The sequence below is a fragment of the Rhinoderma darwinii genome, unplaced genomic scaffold, assembly GCF_050947455.1.
Source record: "Rhinoderma darwinii isolate aRhiDar2 unplaced genomic scaffold, aRhiDar2.hap1 Scaffold_2190, whole genome shotgun sequence".
Taxonomy (NCBI): Eukaryota; Metazoa; Chordata; class Amphibia; order Anura; family Rhinodermatidae; genus Rhinoderma; species Rhinoderma darwinii.
Genome location: NW_027462517.1, coordinates 32,487 through 51,889, shown reverse-complemented (window position 1 = coordinate 51,889; position 19,403 = coordinate 32,487). Strand labels below are relative to the sequence as shown.

At 44.0% G+C, this 19,403-nt stretch overlaps 1 protein-coding gene across 1 annotated transcript; it reads left to right on the top strand.

The window, feature by feature from the left end:
* Positions 1 to 902: 902 nt before the first annotated feature.
* LOC142701752 (uncharacterized) lies at positions 903 to 7,212 on the top strand. The gene is made up of 8 exons (XM_075848159.1): positions 903 to 970; positions 1,155 to 1,238; positions 1,722 to 1,808; positions 3,103 to 3,189; positions 3,602 to 3,682; positions 4,008 to 4,088; positions 6,013 to 6,087; positions 6,977 to 7,212. The coding sequence occupies exons 1-8, from the start codon at positions 911 to 913 to the stop codon at positions 7,172 to 7,174; spliced, it is 753 nt and encodes a 250-aa protein (XP_075704274.1). The 5' UTR covers positions 903 to 910; the 3' UTR covers positions 7,175 to 7,212.
* The last annotated feature ends 12,191 nt before the right edge of the window (positions 7,213 to 19,403 follow it).

The window sequence follows — 19,403 nt, the reverse complement described above, 5'->3', positions numbered from 1 at the left end:
GACGCGTTTCACAGCGTGGCATCCACTTCAAATCCAAAGTGTACGTGTCTAAGCAAATCTCCGGCATTGTATATTAGAAAGGTAATATGAATTATTTGGTGCTGTATATGTCAGATTTTCTGCTAGATGATTGTGTACTGTATATATAATAAAAGCCTGATATTTAAAGTGACCATCCGGGAAAATGCCTGATTTACTGTCTATTACATTACTTTGGTTAATTGATTAACTAAGTAAGAGCTACACAAATCGATTTCCATCATATTCAATTGGCCGGCAAATCGTCAAAATGACATAACATGCCCATCGAGTCATTTATCCCTTCTAATATATATTATAAGTGAGCAATGCTGGATTAGCATCTATAGTCCATGAGGCTTTCTTGAATAACAATTTAAAGCCTCATTTTTATGATTTATCATTACTGTCATAGAAGGCATCAGTTTACAAGGCGCCGAAAATGGAGCAAATTGCACCAAATTTATAAAAATGTTGCACACGGCTGAAATTGGTAGGGATGTTAGGCGCTCTTCTCTTCTTTACTTCACCTCATGACTGCTGCACATGTCTACAGCACTTTTATATTTTTCAGAAATGTGGGCATCTTACAACTTCTGCTAGCCACAACCCTTTTTTTTAGGAAGTTTGAAAAAGTTATGGCACATTTTAATTGGTAAATATTGTCCATTATTCACAAACATTTTAATATGTTCAACATTTGTGTTACAGAACTGGTATAATCTGGTATAATCCGGTATAATCTGGTATAATCTGGTATAATCCAGTCTTTCCCTTCTATGCAGCTATGATGTCACAGGTGGTGTTGCTTGTGATGTCATAAACACCAGTGTGGTCACTTTCTCTGCTGCCTCCACATTGGCTCATTTCACTGAGGTGAAAGCGACTGACGATGTGGTTGAAGCTTTGTATTATTGCGATACTAATCTGCCCTGTGACTGGTTCACAGATGGTAAGTGGGGCTTTTCTAGTACAATGAGCGTCACATGTTGTCCGGGGGCTTATTCACTGTGAATGGTTATTACATTTTATGAAAACACAATGTTGACAGTCTAGGCCCCGGCTACCTCTGTGTTACATTATGACATTTGTACTTTGTATTGTCTTACAATTTACTATCTCACTTTTTATTCTAGACTAATGCCCTAGCAGTGCCCCCTGGAGCAGAGCCGTCCAAGTTATCGGACATATACAGATGGATGACAAAGTCCATATTTGGGGTGAGTAGGGGGATGATATCATTGCCCCGCTTATACTGTATCTTATATTGTACATCAGTTGTATCCTCTTCAGATACACACATTTTACAGCGAACCGCAGGAGACCAAATGTCGCTGCTGAGTCATAATCTAATATAAAGAGTGTGGTGGGAGTACTGGCTCTTATTGAGGAGAGCAAGCAGATGTATGGAGACTTATTTACAGGCAATGCTTCATGGGGAAAAAGTATGCAAATTAGCTCATATCAGTCAAACTATAGACTTCTCCAAACGGAAAAGAAAGACCCATGGAGGCGTCTCCGGTTTGGCTGTTATGAGATAAGTTACATACTAATATAAAGAGTAATGGCATAAGTAATGCACAGAGAATAAATCTCCTCCAGCGCATACGTGAGGTCTTATGTTATTTACTCACCCCCAATTATAAGTCATTTATTGTGGTCATGTCTGCTTTTCTCTATAATTTGTTATGTTTTTATTGTAGGTTGCTCCACCGGCTGCTCTGCCCCCCAAGGAAGGCTATGCCCTATTTTGGGACTGCTGTGAGCATATCGGAGAGACGGTATTTGGGGTGAGTAAGAATTTACTATCAATATTGTCCATGTATGTTATATGTTCTATGCCCATTAATCACCCAGTTCACCCGGCAGTCTTGTCTTTTGTCTTGGCTCGCTCCAACAATGAAATGATATTATATTAACCCTTTCCGTCACAGCCCATTTAAATTTTCTTACTGTAATTTCCCTTCTTCCATGAGCCATACATTTTTATTTTTTCATCGACATAAGCGTACGTATGAGGACTTGTTTTTGTAAGTTGTTTTTTTTTTTTACTGGAACCTTTCAATGTAGCCCTGGTGAGAAGTTTATTTTTTATTGTTTACATTATTTTACATAAAAAATGGGGAAAGGTCCTTTGAAAAACTTTTATTTATTTTTTCTTATATATATTCTTGAAATATTCAGTTTTTTTAGTTCCACTAGGGGGACTTAAACGTGTGTTGATTGGCTCATACAATACACTGCACAGGGCTTAAATGGGGTATACAACAGGAAATGTGATAATTGTCTGATCACTGGGGGCCCCCACCGATTGCTTGAGTGTGGGTCTTGAACCCCCTGTTTTTTTCCTCACTGCTTGACCACAATGAGGAGGACATTGAATAGAGGGGTGGTTGAGAATGCGTTCTTCCGCTCCATTCAAAATCCATGGGAATAACGGAAACAGCTGAGTACAGCGCCCATCTGTTTCCGTCAGTCTCATAGACATTGAATAAAGCAGCGGTAAGGAGATACAGTTCTGGAACCCTATTCTCGCTGTTGGTGGCGGTCCCAGCAGGGGCGCGTCCAGTGATCAGCCATTTATCACCTATCCAGTAGATAAGTGATAATTGTCAATTCTAAGACAACCCCTTTAATAGGATACTATCCCTTTCATTTAGCCCTCCCCGGCTGCCCTGATAAACCACCGCCCCCTGCGTCACAGGGGGTGATGGGGGGACAGAGAAGACTATTGACCATGGCATCTTAGTGGTTAAATGGCCAGGATTGGAATTATCTCTGATCCCAGACCTTAGAGCAGGGTGTCAAATGTAATATACAGCTGAAGTTACGGACCCATACTTAAATACATGTACAGTGGATGTCGGGAAGGGGTTAAGAAATTATTGTTTAGAAGTGGAGCTATATACAATATTTTACTCATGTGTGGTACTTGTCATTGAGGTGTTTACTCAGGATCTACAAAGGCAAATCCTCTGCTTTTTTACCTGGTGTCCTTGTATGAAAACAATCAGTACATGCTTTACAGGCTGAACATTGGCGCTGAGCAGACATTTAATGTACAGTCACAATCTTGTCTTACAGATTACTATAAAAAAACCCATCCCACCAAAGGAGGAACCGTCTCGGATCGAGAAGGTCATTAGGTGGGTCGAGGAGAACATCTTCGGAGTAAGTCAAACATTTTTAAGTATTTTTAGATATGTCATACTAGACTGAAATGATTAAATATACAGTAGTATCCCTCCCAAAAATATGAATCTAAAGGAACAAAGAGACTTATTGTCAATGTAGTCATCGTGTAGTGACTACAAAATAACCAAAATGTACAATTAAGAAACCAGATACAAATTACATTTTAAGCATTGGGCTATTGTCTTCCACCACGTATGTAACATAAGTAAACACACAATGGCCCATTGGATTCTTGGGTAAATCCTCTCCCTAGAGAAGCCTATCACCTTATAACTATTGGCCGTAACGACCACTGTGACGGTCCCATACAGAGGATTTGCCCATGACATGACAACACCACCAGACATTGACCTTCCCCTGACCTCTATGTTCACTCTGTTTATTGCAGGTTACTCCGCTACCACCCGATCCACCCAAGGCGTCACCTTGCATGACCTTCCTAGGCCTCCTGAAGACACAGATCTCTTGGGTGAGTCTGATATTCACAGAATAGTAATTCTTCTTATTGGGGAGTGTAATTTGCTTTACATCCATAATCCTAACAAGAATCAGTCTGAGAACTTAGCAGAGGACAATGGTGGCTGTGATGTTTGGTTACGGGATAATTTTCTTTTTTCTGTTTTGTGTGCTTTTCTGTATTGTTCTTGTTGCTGAAGTTGGACTTAGATCCAGATGACATATTACTTGGATTGATAACATTTCTTGATAAGTCAGATACTTAGCAGCAGGTGTGAGATCAATCCTCCTACCGACTTACTGAGAATGAAAATGAAAAAATAACTATATTCCTACAGGTGACTCCAACTCCAGCTCCAGCTCCACCCAAAGAGAAAGAGGTGTCCTGGCTCCAGAGAAGCCTTAACTGGATTTATCAAGTAAGTGTCATTTTTCCTCAGTGTAGTATCATTTTTATTATTATATAGTAGTATTGTTATCAGGGGTGGACACACTGTACCATATATACTGCTGTATAGGAGATCTACAGGACATACTGTACCTTATATACTGCTGTATAGGAGATCTACAGGACACACTGTACCATATATACTGCTGCATAGGGGCTCTACAGGACACACTGTACCATATATACTGCTGTATAGGAGATCTACAGGACATACTGGACCATATATACTGCTGTATAGGAGATCTACAGGACATACTGGACCATATATACTGCTGTATAGGATATCTACAGGACATACTGTACCATATATACTGCTGTATAGGAGATCTACAGGATATACTGTACCATATATACTGCTGTATAGGAGATCTACAGGACACACTGTACCATATATACTGCTGCATAGGAGATCTACAGGACATACTGTACCATATATACTGCTATATAGGAGATCTACAGGACATACTGTACCATATATACTGCTGCATAGGGGCTCTATAGGACATACTGTACCATATATACTGCTGTATAGGAGATCTACAGGACATATTGTACCATATATACTGCTGCATAGGGGCTCTATAGGACATACTGTACCATATATACTGGCTGTATAGGATATCTACAGGACATACTGTACCATATATACAGCTGCATAGGGGCTCTATAGGACATACTGTACCTTATATACTGCTGTATAGGAGATCTACAGGACATACTGGACCATATATACTGCTGCAAAGGGGCTCTTTGGGACATACTGTACCATATATACTGCTGTATCGGGGATCTACAGGACATGCTGTACCATATATACTACTGCATAGGGGCTCTATAGGGAATATTGTACCAAATATACTGCTGCATAGGAGATCTATAGGCCATATTGTACCATATATGCTGCTGCATAGGAGATCTGCAGGACATACTGCACTATATATGCTGCCTCACAAGGGACTCTATAGGACATACTGTACCATATATGCTGCTGCATAGTGTCTCTATAGGACATACTACACCATATATACAGCTGCATAGGGGCTTTATAGGGCATACAGTACCATATATGCTGCTGCATAAAGGGCTCTATAGGACATACTATACCATATATGCTGCCTCATATGGACTCTATAGGACATACTATATCATATATGCTGCCTCATAGGGACTCTATAGGGGATACTGTACCATATATGCTGCCTCATAGGTGCTCTACAGGACATACTGTACCATATATGCTGCTGCATAGTATATCTATAGGAAATATTGTACCATATATACTGCTGTATAGGGCTCTATAGGACATACTGTACCTTATATACTGCTGCATAGGGCTCTATAGGACATACTGTACCATATATGCTGCTGCATAGGGCTCTATAGGACATACTGTACCATATATGCTGCTGCATAGGGGCTCTATAGGGAATACTGTACTATATATGCTGCTGCATAGGGGCTCGATGGGGCATACTGTACCATACATGCTGCTGCATAGGGGCTCTATAGGGAATACTGTACTATATATGCTGCTGCATAGGGGCTCTATGGGGCATACTGTATTACATGTGCTGCTGTACAGAGCGCTGTAAACAGGGGGCCCACCAGCATCTTAAATAGAAAATAACAGTGTTTCCTACTGACTACTAGATAATAATTGTTCAATTACAATCCATCAGTAAGATATATAGGAGCCGGTGATAGTTCAATCCTCCTACTGACTTACTGAGAGTGATAAAATAACTATAATGAAATGTATAAAATAACTACAAAGAAATGTATAAAATAACTACAAAGAAATGTATAAAATAACTATAATGAAATGTATAAAATAACTATAATGAAATGTATAAAATAACTATAATGAAATGTGTAAAATAACTATATTACTACAGGTGACTCCAACACCAGCTCCACCTGTAGAGGAAGAAGTGTCTTGGCTCCAGAAAAGCCTCATATGGATTCATGAAGTGAGTGCGACTTTTACCCTCTATAGTATCATTATTATTATAGTATTGTTATCAGGAGTGAATATACTGAACCATAGGAGCTCTGTAGGGACCATACTATACGGGACCATATATGCTGCATAGGAGCTCTAAAGGACATACTGTAACATATATGTAGCTGCACTGGGACTCTATAGGGAATACTGTAACATATATGTAGCTGCACTGGGGCTCTATATGGGATACTGTACCATATAGGCAGCTGCACAATGGACCAGTAAACAGAGGGCCTGACCAGTGCTTCCCACTGCCTACTTTATGGCATATAAAGGATTGATAATGATTTCCATGGTTCATAATTATTGTTGTATTACAATCCACAAAATAAATTGGCGCACCATCCAAGAACTTCAGAGCCTTAACTTGAAGCTCCTGGTACGTAAAGCAAAACCTCTATCAGGGCCCTGACCCTCTCATGTGCCATTCTGGTGTCTATGTATGGGCCAGAGAGCCCTTTAGGGAACCAGGTTCCATGGTCCTTGGTGCCATTGCTACCTCCACACCCCACTATAGCTGCGCCCCTGAAGATCTTTCTAGAAAGAGGCTTTATGTCCATCACCTCACTCTTAACAAACTAGCTGTTACATAAAATTTGCCTTGCTGTCTCTGTCCGCCCCTGATTATTATTAGTGGGCACAATCTCCTATGTGCCCACTCACCCCTCCCCCCACCTCTGCTGCCTGGGAAATCTGTTGTCAATCAAGCACACAGTAATATAGAGGGAAGGGCTGAAGTCTCCTCCTATAACCGTTTTTAATACTTCTGGTTTCTTTTTGTAATATAAATATAAGATTCATTCACTTGTATAAGGTCAATAACACTTTAATAACCGTTTCCTTATTTGTTGCAGAATCTGGAGTCCTATAATTTTGGGCCTCCCTATGACGGCTTATGGACCAAGCTCTTTCTATTCCTTGGATATTGGATGGCTGTCTTTCTTCTTGACGCCAGCCTTATCGAACCTCTCAGTTACATCATGGAGTGGTTTCAAGGAGCGGATGAATTCCCTGATATGGAGGGAATAGATCAGATCACGGATCCACTTTAAAACACGTGGATGATGGAAAAATGGCGCAGTAGACAACAGGCAGCGGTAATATAACGGATTATATCCTGGAAACCTAACATTGTTGAATAGTTTGATATATTGGGATTTTTTTTATAAATCTAATATCCATGTAATTTTGTTTTTTTTTACAGCCCGGCGTCATCTTCTATGCCTGTCATTTCCAAACACTATGGGCTAGTGGGCGAGAAAATAACACCTGAAACATGATGATGACACAACTAGGTCTCCCTCTGTTCCTTGCACACCCTTATCTCGGCAGAGGAGCTCGCTCGTTGAGTTCACCCCAAAGCTCATCTCTTGCCTATTGCCAACAATGTGTCAAGGATTTACAACATCTTTGTATTAACATGCGGCGCACAGAGGACCCAGGTGAAGACTTTATTTTACTAGTAGATACAATTTCCTGGTCTCTGTTATTTATCAATGTGGGGGAGGGGAGTTTATTTTTTGATTGTCTTCATCATTTTGTGCTGTCAACGTTTCATCATCACAGCAAATAGGAGGGAGATCCATAATTTTTAGAAGTTGAAATGCAGAGTGGGAAGGGGGTATAAATGACCTGACTGTTTCTATTGCTGTTGAAAAAAGTCTTTTTTAAAAGAAGTTATCTGGTTTAGAAAACTCATTTTCAAGTTCTGGAATTCTGGGTCCATTGAGTGGGATCCCCCATTTTGGATCCTCATTTTTTAGCTAGAGCGGAGAACAACTACATAGAGTATTTTCACTATGGAGGATCGGAGACGTCCTTGTGCCGGGTTATATGGACGGACCATTGATTTCAATGGGCACTATGTAATGCCTTATTTCTCCTGTGGTGGTGCTGCAGGGGGATTAAACACCTGCTGTCAGGTTACCTTAAAGATCACGACTGATTGCTGGGGATTCGAGCAGTCGAGCTCTCTGTAAGGGTATGTGCACACGATGAGAGGCTTTTACGTCTGAAAAGACAGACTGTTTTCAGGAGAAAACAGCTGCGTCGTTTCAGACGTAAAAGCTCCTCCTCGCATTATGTGAGGCGTCTTTGACGTTCGTAAATCTTGAGCTGCTCTTCATTGACTTCAATGAAGAACGGCTTAAATTACGTTGCAAAAAGTGTCCTGCACTTCTTTGCCGAGGCAATCAATTTACGCGTCGTCGTTTGACAGCTGTCAAACGACGACGCGTAAATGACAGGTTGTCTGCACAGTACGTCGGCAAACCCATTCAAATGAATGGGCAGATGTTTGCCGACGTATTGTAGCCCTATTTTCAGACGTAAAACGAGGCATAATACGCCTCGTTTACGTCTGAAAATAGGTTGTGTGAACCCAGCCTAATAAGCTCATCATCGACAAACCCTTCTAAATGATAAAATACCTCAACCTCAATGTCCTTTATCTCTACTATACATAGTTATACTATATTCACATTACGCTTTAGATATATATGCCAGGAAATGCTCCAGACGTATATGTCAAACGTGTCCATGGCCTATCACGGGTTCAATGTATGCCTTTTGTCATATATTCGGGGACTACGTATATGTTGTCATTCCTTTTTGTACTGTGGTGAAATACGTAGTTGATCATGCTTTTTGATACAAAGGGATACTAAAAAAATAATTATATTTCTACAATGGGGGTCAGTGGGTGATATATGTAACTGCATGCTATAGGGATCTATATTACACATTCTGCCACTTATTTATTCACCATAAATCAGAATCAAGGCTTTAGTTTTCCAAATGATCATAAAATCTTCAATTTTCGTTGTTTTGTTCAAAATGACTTATATTTTCGTTTTCTCCAACAGATATTATCATCGATACCGGCCTATCAGGCTTTTACAGCATTTGCATTATTTCTGGTACCAAAAGTCAAGTTCCGTCCTGTGCGCTCAGAAAGATTAGGGAGAAGTTTCCTTATCCAGCTGGAACCGCTGTCATCACGTTACATCTAGTTTCATTAATAAATCATCATTCCGCCAAATTTTTCGCATTTGTTTTATACATAGTTGATAAGATTGAAAAAAGACACCGGTCCATCAAGTCCAACCTATAATCCTACCGTGATGATCCAGAGGAAGATAAAAAACCTCATGAGGTTGATGCCAATTGCTTCATTTGGGGGAAAATTCCTCCCTGACTCTAAATATGGCAATCAGAATAAATCCCGGGATCAACGTCCCATCTCCTGAATCTAGGACTCATAACCTGTAATATTATATTTTTTAACCTCTTTACGTGCTGCGCCGCAACTGTACGTCCTGCAGAGTGCTTGCTTTCCAAACCAGGACATACAGTTGGGGAGCGGTTCCCAGTGCACACTGTCCTAACGGACAGTGTCTGGGAATCGGGAGGTCAGCTGTCCCCGACAGCTGACATTCCAGTCTTGCCGGTCAGCGGACCATCGCCGCAGATTTCGACAAATAACCCCATAAATGCGGCGACCGATTGCGATCTGATTGTGGGGGCTGCCGATGCTAGTCGTGGTAATCGGAGGCCAGACAATGACCTCTGGGTTGCCATGTACGGAAGCCCCGGAGGAGCAACCTCCGGCCGGTCCTCCGAGGCTTCCTGTCAGTATGACTGTCACGTCACAATGACAGTTAGAACACATTACACTACGTAGGTAGTGTAATGTACTCTAGCAGCGATGAAAGCTGCAAGTCTAAATGTCCCCTAGTGGGACAAGGGAAAAAAGTAAAAAAAAGTAATAAAAAAGTTTTAAAAAAAGTGTAAAAATAAAAGTTATAAATTGTGTAAACAAAAAATGCATTTTTTCCTATAATAAGAATTTCATTATAGATAAAAAATGAACACGTTAAAAAAAGTACACATATTTGGTATCACCGCGTTCGTAACGACCCTAATACGCCTACAAACATCTGCCCATTGCTTTCAATGGGTTTTACGGTGTTCTGTTCCCATGAGCCTTAATTTTACGCGTCGCTGTCAAACTAAGGCGCGTAAAATGACAGCTCGTAAAAAGAAGTGCATGTCATTTCTTGGGACGTTTTTGGAGGCGTTTTGCATTGACTCCATTGAAAAACAGCTCCAAAAACGGCCGTAAACATTGTCGCGAAAAACGTGAGTTGCTACAAAAACGTCTGAAAATCAGGAGCTGTTTTCGTCTGAAAACAGCTCCGTATTTTCAGACGTTTTTGGTCACTGCGTGTGAACATACCCTTAGGGAAAACAGCTCCAGATTTTCAGACGTTTTTTGAGCACCTCGCGTTTTTCGCAGGTTTTTTCGCGGTGTTTTTTACAGACGTTTTTGGAGCTGTTTTCAATAGAGTCTATGAAAAATTGCTCCAAAAACGTCCCAAGAAGTGTCCTGCACTTCTTTTGACGAGCCGTAATTTTACGCGCTGTATTTTGACAGCAACGCGTAAAATTAAGGCTCGTGACAACAGAATACCGTAAAAAATTTCAGACGTTTTTGCAAGTACTCGCGTTTTTCGCTGCGTCAATTACGGACGTAATTGGAGCTGTTTTTCAATGGAGTCAATGAAAAACAGCTCCAAAAACGGCCCCAGAAGTGACATGCACTTCTTTGACGCGGGCGTCTTTTTACGCGCCGTCTTTTGACAGCAACGCGTAAAATTACACCTCGTCTGATCAGAACATTGTAAAACCCATTGCAAGCAATAGACAGATGTTTGCAGGCGTAATGGAGCCGTCTTTTCTTTTTTTTTAATTCTTTTATTTTCCGTTTTTCAATACACAAATATAATGGTGCAGACATAAACAGCACTGACATCGGCCCACAGGCCAGCATATGGAATTACAAGGAGTGCAAAGAACACAAAGAATAACAACGTACAATTGTAATCAATATTGATAGAGAAACTCTTGTATGCACCCTGAACCCGCAGCCAGGCATAATAACCCGTAAGAGAACAGGAAAGAACTAAGGAGAAACAAAAGAGAAGAGGGGACAGAAAGGAAAAGGGAAGGAGAGAGAACTGACATGACGTAATGGGCCTAGGGATTATGCTCAAGAGTCTATGATGGTCCTGTACTCCACAGAAGATTGAAACCGAATCCAAACACGCCATGTTTTAAAAAAGTTGGCGTTGGATCCTCTCATTGATGCCGTGAGGCCCTCCATTCTCATAATCCCCAGGATTTTGCTGAACCACATGCCCACCGATGGAGGGCAAGTTTGTCTCCACAGCGCGGGGACGCACGGTCTAGCTGCATTCACCATGTGGCGAACCACTGAGCGTCGATATGTGGATAATGGCACATCACACAAATGGAGCAGGAAAAAGCCCAGAGATCTCGGAAGGAGGAATTCCGTGCATTTCGGGGAAATTCGCAACACCTCAGACCAGAAATCAGTTAAGAGCGGGCAATCCCAAAAAATGTGCAGAATTGTACCCACATGGTCACCACATCTCCAACACAACGGCAAGACCGCAGGTATCATCGCATGCAATCTGGAAGGCACTCTATACCATCTCGACAGGACCTTAAACCCCGCCTCCTGAAACCTGCTAGCCATAGAGGATTTATGCGTCATAGTGAACAAGCGATCCTTATGCTCCATAGTGAATGTTAGACCCAAGTCCCTCTCCCAGCTTAACAAGTAGGCAGGAGTGGACAAATTGGATGGAGAGATCAGGAGAGCATAAAGTCTGGACAACGAGTGACACACCGTGCCCGTGCCCGTGCAAAGGAGTTCGAAAGGGGAACTATCTCGTGAGTATGCCAATGAGTTAGTTAGGGACGCGAGGAAGGGTCTCAACTGGGTGACCTGCCATGTAGTAAATGGGACAGGATCATACAAGGATTCCAACTGTGCGCTAGTCATCCACGTCTCATCCTGCATAAAGTGTGCGGGCACGTCCCTTACCTGCCTTCAACCAGAGCTGAAAGGGCCCCCCTTCCCTCCCCAGTGGGAATGCAGGATTGCCCAAGATAGGAAACAAGGGAGAGGGAGACAGAGAAATCTCTTTCCGGGGACGCAACCGCCAGGGTGGGCCTGATAGTCGGGTGCGTCCGCACCGACAGGAGAACGTGGTTGCCCAACCAAGGTAAGGCCTGCAAAGGAACTTTAAGAAAGGCCTGCTCCATGGACACTGTAATGTCCGTGGCTGCGGGCTGTCAGCTCCAGCCTCCCGCTGACAGCCGCAGCCACGAGTCGGCAAGCGCTGGCCCCAGCCTCCTCCTCAGGAGACGCCAGCGCTTGCATCCACTCACCTCCGCCGGAGCCCACAGGGTGCGCGCACCGGACATCTTGAACGACCTTTGACCCGTGAGTATCCTGGGCTATAAGAGGGGTCCAGCCCCCTAGTTCGATGCCTGAGCGTTGTTAGTTTTCCCAGTCTGTCTTGCAAATGGTCCCTTAGTGTTCCCCGTTCCTGTTTCCTGTGCTTTGCCCTAGTATCAAGTCGTGCCACGTCCTGTGTCATCTGCCACGTCCAGAGGAATCTGCCATGTCCTGTGTCATCTGCCACGTCCAGAGGAATCTGCCACGTCCTGTGTCATCTGCCACGTCTGGATGAATCCGCCACGTCCTGTGTCATCTGCCACGACTGGAGGAATCCGCCACGTCCTGTGTCATCTGCCACATCTGGAGGAATCCGCCACGTCCTGTGTCATCTGCCACGTCCAGAGGAATCCGCCACGTCCTGTGTTATCTGCCACGTCCGGAGGAATCCGCCACGTCTGGCGCAACTTGCGGCTCCTGTGTCATCCGCCACGTTTGGCACCATCTGCTGCACCCATCTCATCTGTGCCAGAGCTGCTGCCACCATCTGGACTATTCAGGTACCCTTGTGCGGGACATTGTATTTCTGGGGTGTCCTGTTGTTTGGCCAGCTGCCTCCCCGCTGCGGCGGTACGGCCTAGTGGGTTCACTAACCCGCTTCGTGACAGACACCCACACTTTAATCTCAGTGTGCCTAAACCAGTCCAAAATTTGTGTCAAGTGGGAGGCCTGATGGTAGGAAACAAAGTCCGGGAGACCAAAGCCACCCTTACACTTAGCACGAAAAAGCATAGATCGAGCAATATGCGCAGGCAGGGCCCCCATCAGGGCAGTACTACTATTACTCCTGTCAGGGGCCCAGCCGTTTGGATGAAGAAAAGGGGCCCACCAGGCTGTCATCACCCCCCACTCGGACTGTCGCCCCCCCTTTGCAACGCTCACGGGCTCCCCCTCGCAACGCTCACGGCCCCCCTCTCGCAACGCTCACGGCCCCCCTCGCAACGCTCGCGCCCCGCCTCTAGCAACGCTCGCGGAACCCCCCTATAACGCTCGCGGCACCCCCTGCATACCTGTTGTAGCTTCACGTACTGGACGGGGAAGATGCAGCATGTGCAGAAGCTCCGTGTGGAGATCCCGCCCCCCAGCCAGCTCCTCTACATTGCCGACCGGACCTGCAGGTTGGTGAGTGTTTTCCCCTATCCATCCTGCTTCCCATCCCCCTGATCCCATTTGTAGAATATATAAAGTATGTTAAAATGTTTTATTGGTATTTTTTCGTTTTCCTAGCGTTTTTGTTGCCGCGATTTTAGCAATCGCTGGAAAAATGGCGCAGTTTTGCCGCGATTATATAAAAATTGCGGCAAGACCGCGTGATTTGTGCCGCAATTACGAAAATTGCATAAAAAAAGGATACAAAACATGTATGTTAGTGCTGTTAGGCTATATTCTCACAGTGCGGTCAAATCACGTTTTTGCCGCGATTTTGCAAAAATTATGGCAAAAAAATGGGATTTGACCGCACTGTGTAACTAGACTAAGGCCTTATTCAGACGGCCGCGTTCGGTCCGTGACATACGGAGCGTGTATCGGCCGTATTTCCCAGGCCGACCACAATTCATGGAGCCGGACTCCTAGCATCATAGTTATCAGTGTTGCTGGGAGTCCTTGCCTCTCCGCGGGAATACTGTCCCATACGGTAATGATGCTTTCAGTACGGGACCGGGGACAATATTCCCACGGGAGGGGAGGGACTGTGATAATCGATAACTGTGATGCTAGAAACCCGGCTCCCTGCACTGTGGTCGGTGCAGGAAATATGGCCGATACACGGTCCGTATATCACAGACCGAACATGGACGTCTGAATAAGCCACTTACTTGTCTCCTGTTTTTGGTGCGGATTGCGCACTGAAAATTCACTACATAATTACAATATAAGGCCTTATCCACATGATCGTGTATCACGTCCATGATACGCGCGTGAACATCACGCACGTCGCATGGACCTATTTTAGGCTATGGGGACATTCAGACGGTCAGTGATTTTCACGCAGCGTGTGTCCGCTGTGTAAAACTCACGACATGTCCTATACTTGCCCGTGTTTCGCGCAGCACGCACCCATTGAAGTCAATCGGTGAGTGCAAATCGCGCACGGCACACGGAAGCACTTCCGGGTGACGCGCGTGATTCGCGCTACAGTTGTTAAAGAAGTGAAGGGAAACATAAAAGCCCCTCCTTCTTTACTGTTTCGTAACATAAAAACAGAGTGTCATAATGATCGCGGCTGCACGAAAATCAGGCAGCCACGCACCATATACAGATGCCACACTGAATTTTTGCGCACGCAAATTGCAGCATTTTTTGCGCGGTCATGTGATGTCCCCAAAACATTACTAGAAAGATAATGTGTTGTAACTGTATTTCATGACCTTTTTCCACTATTAGGCACTGCCACTTTATAAAGTAAATGTGAATTTGCAATGCTCTGCTTTACAGCCTATGCAGGAGTGTCTTATGGGGAAGTTTCCAGAAGGTGGGAGGAGCTTAGGAGATAGAGGCGGGTCCAGGGGCAGTTGGAGAGGGGAGTTGGAGGGAGTGATCAGTTGAGTTAGCAGTAAAGTGGAGTTGCTCCTGGGTCCGTCCATCCGGGATCCAGAGACAGGCGGCCTACAACATCAGGCCATAGAGAAGCTCGCAGAAAGAAAGAGGACAGTCTGGAGAGAAGGAGTTCTTAACAAGGGAAACAGAGGACTACTTAAAGACATTGCCTCTGTAACAGAAGTGACCACCGAGCGTATTGTGCCCAGTACAACTACTGTGATCGTTTATTGAACCCTGATTCCTGGAACATCCTTATTTCGGGGTACACCACATAACACCCCAGGGGACAGAGAACAGTGTATCCCACGAGCACCACTTATTTCACTGGTTCTGCGGCCCGAGGAGCGGGAGAGAGAAAGTGCGCCACCGTGACCAAAGGGCGCGAAAACCAACTTCAGCTCAGCAAATAAGAGGTTAATCAGCCATTTTTCAAGATGCTTTGCTTTATTCCAGCACATTAGAGGTTAATCAGCCATTTTGGAAAGACTGTGAAAGATGGAACCGTATACTATTCATACTCTGCCGTGTGATCTGTGAGACATTTGCTTGGAAATTGCTGCCTTAACCCCTTCCCGCTTTTCTGTCAGAGCCGGAAGCCAGTGAGAGGAAAGTGAGAGGAAAGTGAGAGGAAAGTGAGAGGAAAGTGAGAGGAAAGTGACAGGAAAGTGACAGGAAAGTGACAGGAAAGTGACAGGAAAGTGGAGAGTTGTTAAAAAAACAACCAAAAACCCAGCGATCTGCCCCTGTTGTGCCCACTGACCAGGGATCACCACCTTTGGGGCCCACTGGTTGTAATATATATAATTATATAATTTCAGTCACCCACAGTGTCCTTCTGCCGTGTGATCTGTGCCCAGCTATCACCTGTCGCAGTACCTGGTCGCCATCACCCTGCTGTGTCCATAGATTGCCCACTGCCCGAGTTCCCTGTTAGGTAGCAATGCCACGTCTCATTTAGTTTCCCCTGGTAGGTAGGGCACGCTTACTCTTTGGATACAGCAGGGTTGCTGGTCTGTTATCATTCCGCAGTTGAGAGCAGCGCTGTTTATTTTTTGTTAAAAAAAGTTTTACAAAAAAGAGTTACAAAAAAAGAGTTACAAATAGAGTTACAAATAGAGTTACAAATAGAGTTACAAATAGAGTTACAAATAGAGTTAGTGGCTGAACAAGATGATGGCCAAATGAGTCTTCACAGCCGAGGAAGAAAAAACAAATGATGTGTTCCGATACGGACAGCGCAAGTGAAGGTGAAGGACAGTTCGTGCTTTCATCTTCATCTTTATCCAGTGACTCTGACTCTGCACCCCCCCCCCCCCCGTCGGCGCAGAAGAGCCGTAGGTCCTGCTCTGCCTGAGCTGACATGGGAAGCTGCGGACAATTATACCCCCCAGGTGCCTGAATTTACAGCCCCCTCCGGCATTCAAATTGGCAATACGGATTTCAGCCCCTTTGATTATTATTACGTTTTTTTTCAGACGCCCTTTTAGATTTAATGGTCCAGCAGACCAACATTTATGCGGAGCAATTTATCGCCCAGAATCCCGACTCATTTTATGGGAGAGGCCAAAATTGGACCCCCAAAAACGCAGTGGAATTGCGGAAGTTTTGTGGCTTATTTTTAAGTTTTGGTCTCATAATAAAGCCCAGTATTAGGGACTATTGGTCCCCTGATATTTTATATAATACCCCCCCCCTTTACCACACAGTTATGACAAGGATGCGATTCGAAGCCATCGTAAAGTTCCTGAGTTACAATGATCAAAGTCAGTGCCCACCCCCACAGGACCCACACTTTGATAGGCTGTATAAAATAAGACCATTGATTGCCCACTACTCCCAAAGTTTTTCCCAAGTTTATACCCCCCAACAAAATATTTCTGTAGATGAATCATTAGTGAGCTTCAAGGGCAGACTGCACTTCAGGCAGTATCTACCCAATAAAAGAGCCCGGTACGGCATAAAACTGTACAAACTCTGTGAAAGTGCCACCGGTTACACCTACTCTTTTAGGGTTTATGAGGGGAAATACTCCCATATAGATCCCCCAGAATGTCCCCCCTTCCTAGGATTTAGTGGAAAGATCGTATGGGATCTTATCCATCCTTTACTTGGCAGAGGATATCATCTTTATCTGGACAACTCTTACAACAGTGTCCGTCATCCAGATCCACATTGGCGTGCGGAACAATCCGCAAAAATCAGAAGGGCCTCCCCAAAACTTTACTGGGTCAGATCCTAAAATTAGGAGAGAGCAGAGCTGTCTGCAGTGACGATCTGCTCCTCCTGAAGTAGAAGGATAAAATGGACGTCCTCATACTGACCGGCATTCACGACAGCAGAGGCAGCCTTGTCCCTGTACACGGATCCACCACGCAAGTTCCCAAACCATATTGTGTACAGGAGTACAACAAATATATGGGTGGCGTTAACCTGTCTGACCAGGTCATAAAACCACACAGCGCCATGCGCAAGACCAAGGTATGGTATAAAAAGCTGTCTGTCCATCTTACACAGATGGCAGCATACAACGCCTTTGTCCTCTGCAGATATGCCGGCGGTGGGGATACGTTCCTGCAGTTTCAGGAAAAGGTCATCAAGTCCCTGATATTTGATGACCAGGTAGGAGAGGGCAGTTCATCTGGTTCTTCCATCAGCAGGATAATTCCCGGCCAGCATTTCCCCAAAGAAATCCCCCCCACAGAAAAAAAACTGAAGCCCCGAAAATTTTGAGATGATGCGGAGTAGTTCTGCCAAAGATACGAGGGGAGAAGTGCAGGTCACAATAACATCATCTGCATATAATCCTATTTTGTGTTCTTTTCCACCCACCCGTATACCCGAGATATTCTCGGAATTTCGAATAATTTTCGCAAATGGTTCCATACACAGGGTAAAAATTAATGGGGATAAAGGACATCCCTACCTAGTCCCATTAGTGATGTTGAAAGATCTAGAAAGAATACCTGAAGACAGAACCCTAGCCGATGGCGAGGAATATAGAGAAAGTATGGCTGATTTTATAAAGGATTGAAAACTAAATTTATCCAAAGTACCTTCCAGGTATTGCCAGTTAACTCTATCAAACGCTTTTTCGGCATCTAGGGAAATAAAAAGGGAGGCATTTGTAGAATCTCCGGCTATCTGTATAAGATCTAACATTCTGCGCGTACCGTCGCAGGCTTGACAGCCCTTGACAAACCCTACTTGTTCTAGTGCTATTAGGGATGGCAAGCACTCATTCAATCTATTCGCCAATAGTTTGGCATATAATTTTATATCGCAGTTTAATAAGGATATTGGGCGAAAATTGGCAGGGCTCATAGCAGATTTGAGATTGGAATGTGAAAGACTGAACAAGTTCCAGTTATCCTGGATTGCTAGAGTCAATTTGGTTAAAATTTTATTGCTTCCCAAATACTTATATTTTTGCAGGACTATTCCACTGTTAATACCTACTAGTATCTCCTCTCAGATTCAGAACCTGTTTCTCCAGTTCATTTGGAATAATAAACGAGTGAGGGTAGCCAGGACTTTATTGTATCAGAAGGTTAAGGAAGGGGGTTTGGGAGTCCCAGATGTAACGGCATATAATGTAGCTGCCATCATGGATCAGTTAGGTACGTTATGGAGCTCCACAGCTACGTCCCTTTAGGCCCAGTTGGAAAATTAGATGTTTCCCCGCTCTTCCATACTCAATCTGATGGCCGCGACATATGTAGGGGCAGATAGGTCTAGGGTGTTCTTGGTAACTACATCTGATGCACTGAAAGGTTGGAAATTAAAGGTATGCGCAAATCATTGGGTGTACCTATCTCATGAACGTATACCGTTGCAAGCATTCCAATCTTTAGTCCCACATGTATTTTTGCAGACATGGGAATTGTTAGGTGTAACAGCCCTTTCAGATTTATACGAGGGAAGACACTTGAAATCTTTTGAGCAGTTGGTAAGGGAATATGGCGTAACTAGAACCATGTTTTACCAGCATCTCCAGATAAGACATATGATACAATCAATTGCTATCCCGGCTCCACCTACAAATCTTTCCTCGTATCACAAATTCCTGTTCAAATGGCAAGGACACAATAAGGGCTTAGCTTGTAGTTATGATCTCCTTTTGAAAAAGCAGACCTCGGGGAAGACAGAGCATATACTACGATGGGAACGGGAGATGGGTTCTACGTTTTCTATGGCACAAAGGTTGAAGGCCTCTAGTTGGATTGCTCGTCATTCCAAATGCGTTAATCATATTGAACTCACCTGTAAAATTCACCTGAGATGGTACCTAACACCGTCCAGATGTGCACATATATTTCAAAGCAGTTCCAACTGATGCTGGAGGGGTTGTGGCTCCTTGGGATCCACCTTGCATATGTGGTGGACCTGTCCCAAGGTTGGAGAAATGTGGAAGG

Bases quoted from the DNA above. Each gene is read 5' to 3' on its own strand.
- LOC142701752 (XM_075848159.1), top strand. From the start codon at position 911: ATGTGGTTGAAGCTTTGTATTATTGCGATACTAATCTGCCCTGTGACT. The intron at 1,809-3,102 runs GTGAGTAAGAAT...CTTGTCTTACAG, and splicing joins TCGGAGAGACGGTATTTGGG to ATTACTATAAAAAAACCCAT. The intron at 6,088-6,976 runs GTGAGTGCGACT...TATTTGTTGCAG, and splicing joins GCCTCATATGGATTCATGAA to AATCTGGAGTCCTATAATTT.